The sequence below is a fragment of the Mytilus edulis genome, chromosome 13, assembly GCF_963676685.1.
Source record: "Mytilus edulis chromosome 13, xbMytEdul2.2, whole genome shotgun sequence".
In the NCBI taxonomy this organism is placed as follows: Eukaryota; Metazoa; Mollusca; class Bivalvia; order Mytilida; family Mytilidae; genus Mytilus; species Mytilus edulis.
The window spans coordinates 1,646,080-1,651,896 of NC_092356.1; the positions used below are offsets into that span (position 1 = coordinate 1,646,080).

A 5,817-nucleotide genomic window follows, 5' to 3' on the forward strand; every position below is an offset into this window, starting at 1 on the left:
ACTGTAAATAAGTAGCTTGGGAAATTTTAATCGTTATCTTAACCAAATTTCTCTTTAGTGTGTTCATATTTTCTACAACAATTGTTTTGTTGTAAACTTCCTCAATAAGAAACTTGAGTTATATGGAAAATACATATGTTACTATTTGTTTTGTAATGTTTTGCATGACTCGTTAAATTTTGGTTTAAATACAACTTTAAACTTTTGAAATAACATTATTATTTTTATATTCTTTTGCAAAATGTTGTTTTATCAGTTTTTATTGTTTATTTGGATTATTGTTGTCAGTTCTGATTTGTTACTAAATCATTGTGATATTTCACTAACTAAAAAGGAAGTAAGATGTGACTGCAGCTCAATGAATTTAACATATATACCAACAGATTGTCCATCTAACACAACACATTTATATTTGTCTAATAATAATCTTGACTTTATATCAAGGAAAGCTTTCACTAAATATCCACAGCTTAGATATCTGGATTTAAGTGATGGTCATGTGACATCAATCGACAAATCAGCGTTTGATAATTTAACACATTTAAAAGAACTGAGTTTATTTAATAATCCAATGAAAACTTTCGTACGGAATGTATTTGCACCACTAGATAAACTGCAAGTACTTCATATATCACATGACTTACTGTCAACGTATCCAAGAGAATCGTGGGCGGATGTTTTACATTTAACGAACGTGTTGACTTATGGTGGACCGTCAAATGGATCATTTGCGGAGATATTTTCTGCCATGAAGAGTCTGAAGTATTTACATAGTGAAATTCAAATGCATGTTCTGTGTGACAGTATGTTTCATGTCTTTGATAAAACGCCATTAAAATATCTAGAGATAAAAGGTAAATTAATGACAATAGAAAAAGATACTTTTTCACCTTTACGATTTCTGTCTAGTCTTGTTATTCCAAATGCACGTTTCCTTAAAATGTCAAATGCTTTGCCAGCTTTGCACGTGTTTCAAAATAGACAAATGGACGAACTAAATTTAAACAATAATTTTAGAGTACACGGTGAATTCATTATAACAACTGATTTATTTACATATATCGGTAACATTTGTGTAAAGAAATTATCCTTGACCTTCAATGGCATACTAATGATAAATGCCGACGCAGTTCAGAAGATGAAATACAAACATTGTCTGGAGAGTTTAAACTTAAGTAACAATGACTTTGATTTTCACCAGCTGTTAACAATATGGTTTTTCAATTTGTTTACACATCTGAGGACATTAGACATGTCGGATAACAACAATCAGTTTAGTCAAAATAAAGTTAAGATAGATTGGATTAAACATACACGTGATAATAATGATCGATCTGATAATAAATCCTTTAAAATCAGTCCCTCATATTATCCTCCAGATATTGTATTATGGTTTCCTTCGACACTTGAAATCTTGAACATATCTTGTATCAACGTAGTAGGGAACCCAATCAACAGCTTTACATTGAAAGGAATAAAAAACCTGCAAATAATTGATTCAGCATACTCTTCATTGTTTGACTGCAATTACACAATATATGGACTTCAGAACGTGTTTATACTTAATGTTTCACATTTCAAATGCGGACTTTTAAATCACAACCTTCTACAATCTGCTGCCAATTTGGAACAGTTGATAATGCAAAGCTCTTCACTTAGTATCGGCCTAAAGGATGATCACCACAGTCAATTCCTCCAAGGACTTAAAGATTTACAGTATATAGACTTTTCAAGAAATGAATTTGAAGACCGATTCAGAATTTCAACATTTAAAAGTCAATTTGATAGTTTGCAATCTTTGATACTTGAAGGAAATTTATTCACAAGTATTCCATTATGTCTGGAAGACTTTAACATATTACGTTTTCTAAATATTAGAAACAACAAGATAGCCTACTTGACAACTGAAGAAATTGACGCCATTGAAGTGCTATTTGAAAAATCAAATAGAACAATGACAGTCTTTTTGGAGGGCAACCCTCTTGTGTGTACTTGTGCTTCGTTAGATTTTGTAGAATGGTTATTTACTACTAAAGTGAAACTTGACAGCAATGGTAGTTATTTGTGTGTCGAAAAAGATGGAAATATTACAACAACCAATTTCGTTTACAATCACTTGCGAATTATGAGAATAAGATGTATTACTATAGTATGGTTAATTTTTTCTGCAACTTTATTTGGTGTGCTTCTTTTATTCATTCTAGTTGGGTATCGTTACAAAATGCACCTACAATACTTTTGTTTATTTATCGGAATGGCCAATCCTCTTTTCCGGAAGCCAAAAGAAGAAGCACTTGAATATGATGCTTATGTAGCTTATTGCGATGGCGACTACAAATGGGTATATGGACCTTTGCGCTTATTTCTCGAAGAGAGACGAAATTATAAACTTCTTTTGTTAGATAGAGGGGATGTCCCTGCTGGAGAACATAGACTTTTTGCTTTAAACAATTCAATTCCAAAATGCAAAAAGATAATCTTAGTGATTTCAAAAGAATTTGTGAACAATGACTGGGCATACTATGAAGCAACTGTTGGAATTGAACATTTCCTGGGATTACAAGCAAGAATAATTGTTATAAACCTGGAAAATATAACCAAAACAGAAATACCGCAATGTGTTCTTCAAATTATGTCATTGGACGCCAACGATCACATTCGTAAAACAGACACATTAAATGAAAATAACATTTTCTGGAAATGTCTAGATCAAGCCATGCAACGTTAATGAAGACAGGGTTGTTATTTTTTTAATTTTAAACTATGCTTGAAATGACATCTTTTGGTCAATATACGTAAATTTCAATATTTTATAAGATGACATCACATGTGACTTTCTGTACAAATGTATCTAGACTATTTTAACATGTTTATTAAAATTAACACAAAAGTAATAATTGTGAAATCCTTGAATAAACTGACTATTTATGCAAAGACCAATTCATTGATCTTATCTCATGTCTTTCTTTTTTGGAATTTGGTGTTTATAATGCAAGTAACTCCAGAAGAGTGTTTCAGACGCATACAATTTTTAAAGTTCTACTTTCATTTATACAAATTCTAGATTACTAGTTACAACTGGTTGTAGTTATGAAAAAAAAATATATCACATCATTTTTTCAAACAAAAATGCTTGATTGTATGCATATGTGTGTATGATACAAAACATATCTGTTTATTTAAAGAGTTAATAGTTTTACATTTTAAAAGGACGTAGCTATATTGCATTAAATACAAGGTCGGGAAATAATGTGAAGTAGAGCGATGTTCTTTGTTTTTCTTCCCATTTAAATACCCCTTCCTTATATCAATATTCAGATCAATATCTAGGTTGTTGAACATTACCTTATATATCATGTAAACAAGTACAAACTATTTGAAGTATAGGTTAAAATGAGTGACACCATATTCTAATACACGCATAAAAGGAAATCCTACCGTTATAAGAACTCCTATTTTTATCATTTCTGTATTACAAAAATGTATCTGACATGTCTTATTCTAACAGTATAATTGTTTTTGTTCAGTGCGATAGATACAAAATCTCGAAAGTACGACTCGAATATAATTTTGTTTATTTAAACCAATATTCTTCCATAGCCAAAGGTTGTTATTTCATACTTATAGATACAGACTCAAATTATATCATATGCTAAAGATGAATAAAAAGAACTGACAATTTTTTGTAGAACACCACAAACAGTTTATCTGTTCATATAGCATGTATAGGCTCTCCAAATTCTTCTAACTCGCTTGTTGAAAATTGTTGGAAACCTTAACAAAAAGTTTCGTCATTCAAAATTTACTCAATTATTGCTGCATTTAAACTGAGTCAACCACTTCAGATTTTAAGTTTTCTCGGTTGCACTCAATCTTACAGACTTAAAAAAAAAAACTAAATGCATGACGAACATGATATTTTCAAGAAATTAATATTTCTTTTTTTTATTCTTTATTTCAATCATATTTGGTTTTGTTTCATTTAATTTACATTTATATGAATAATTCTTTGTTACTATGATTAGCAGATTCAATAATAGACTTTCATGTTGGCAACCAAGAAACATATTCTCTTTGTTGAGATCAAAGTTTACAAAAAAAAGTTTCACAATTAATATTGGAAAAAGACTGCCACAATTGAAATGTTATTGGGCATTCAAAAAACAGGTGTTCAATGGTTTCTTATCCAAGTTTACAAAATGTACATAACCTGGTATCTTTTAATTTGATTTTGAACATTATTAGTTGCATTATTAGTTGCTATAATCTTTTGCAAACACTTATATTGAAAGGTTCTTAAATAAGCATCTCTACAAGACTTTTTTGTTATCATGAACTATTCTGACCATTCTGTAGTATCAATAAGTACAGTTCTTCCCATTTCAAAAATTTGATTGTTTGTAGTTGATAACTTCATCTACTCAGTTTTCATTTACAAATTTGGCTTTCACATTACACCTGATTTTTTTTTTAAAGAAAGTATCACCAGTGTTAGACTTATCTAAATCTTGATTAAGACAGTTTTCTGTAAGGCATTTTTTGTTCATGGTGTTAGGGATATCAGACCATAATATTTAATAAAATTGTTGATTTGTACTTTTTCTTGAAATTGCTCAAATTTATAAAAAAAATCCTATTTTCACGATTGATCAGGTCATTTACTGACTGCACAGACCCCTTTTGACATTGAATGTAATATGGGAAATCATCCAAAGAAGAAAAGTTCAAAATATCTAAGAATAAAATGTCACTGACAGAAATCTCAGTAACACGAAGCCTTGGCTCACACCAAACCACACGCTAAAAAGAGATCCCAAAAGTTACTAGATAAGTGTAAAACTATTCAAACGGGAAAACCAACAGTCTAATCTTTAAAAAAAACCAAGAAACGAGAAACACGTATGAACCACGTCAACAAACGACAACTACAACATCAGACTCATGACAGGAAAATGTAAACCAACTTAGCAAAAAAGCTCGATATGCGACAAGGAATGAAAAAAATAGAAAACTTCTCTAGGTGTGATAGATTAGGGAAATAGAAAGATATTATAGCAGGTTGTGGATATCTTAACGCCACGTTATAATTTGATTTTGAGTCACTATAGTTCAAGTTATATCCAAATGAATTGTACCTTAAACAGGGAACAAACAACATTGTTTTTGTATTCAACGAACGATACATTTGATAAACATATCAAACTTTCTGATGTAGAACTATTTGCTTATCAAAACTCTCATTTGTCTTTTGAATTTTTGAAAAACTAAGTCTTTTCTACCTCGGGAATAGATTACCTTAGCTGTATTTGGCACAACTTTTAGGAATTTTGGTTTCGATGCTCTTCAACAATGTTCAACTTCGTATCTTATTTGACCTTTTAAACTTTTTGGATATCGACCGTCACTAATAGTCTTTGGTAGACGAAATGTGCGTCTTGCGTTAATACAAAATTTAATCCTATAATCTATGATGAGTTTATTGTCAGAAAGATAGTCACTTAAAAATAGTATCTCAAGCATAATTTGATCTTAAACTAACCAGAGAGGCGAAAGACACCAAGAACATGTTGAGATTCATAAGTCAAAAACATACTGATAATCTAATGGCAAAGTAAAACGACAAATCACCAAAAACAAAGAACTGTACAACAGTACGAACCCCAATGGCCATGCTACACACACAACATCAGATAAAATGGGAAATGGTTATCAAGTGGAAAATTTCACGAATAACCAATAACGTTTAAACAGTAGGACAACAAAACTACACTCAAGTATTTCACAAACGTAACCATGTATATAAAATGTGTTAATGTA

General features: G+C 30.5%; 1 protein-coding gene across 1 annotated transcript; it reads left to right on the top strand.

Annotated features, from left to right (window-relative positions):
• The first annotated feature begins 241 nt into the window (after positions 1–241).
• On the top strand, positions 242–2,728 carry LOC139501913 (toll-like receptor 4). The gene has a single exon (XM_071291216.1). It carries the CDS (start codon positions 242–244, stop codon positions 2,726–2,728), a length of 2,487 nt encoding a protein of 828 aa, XP_071147317.1.
• The last annotated feature ends 3,089 nt before the right edge of the window (positions 2,729–5,817 follow it).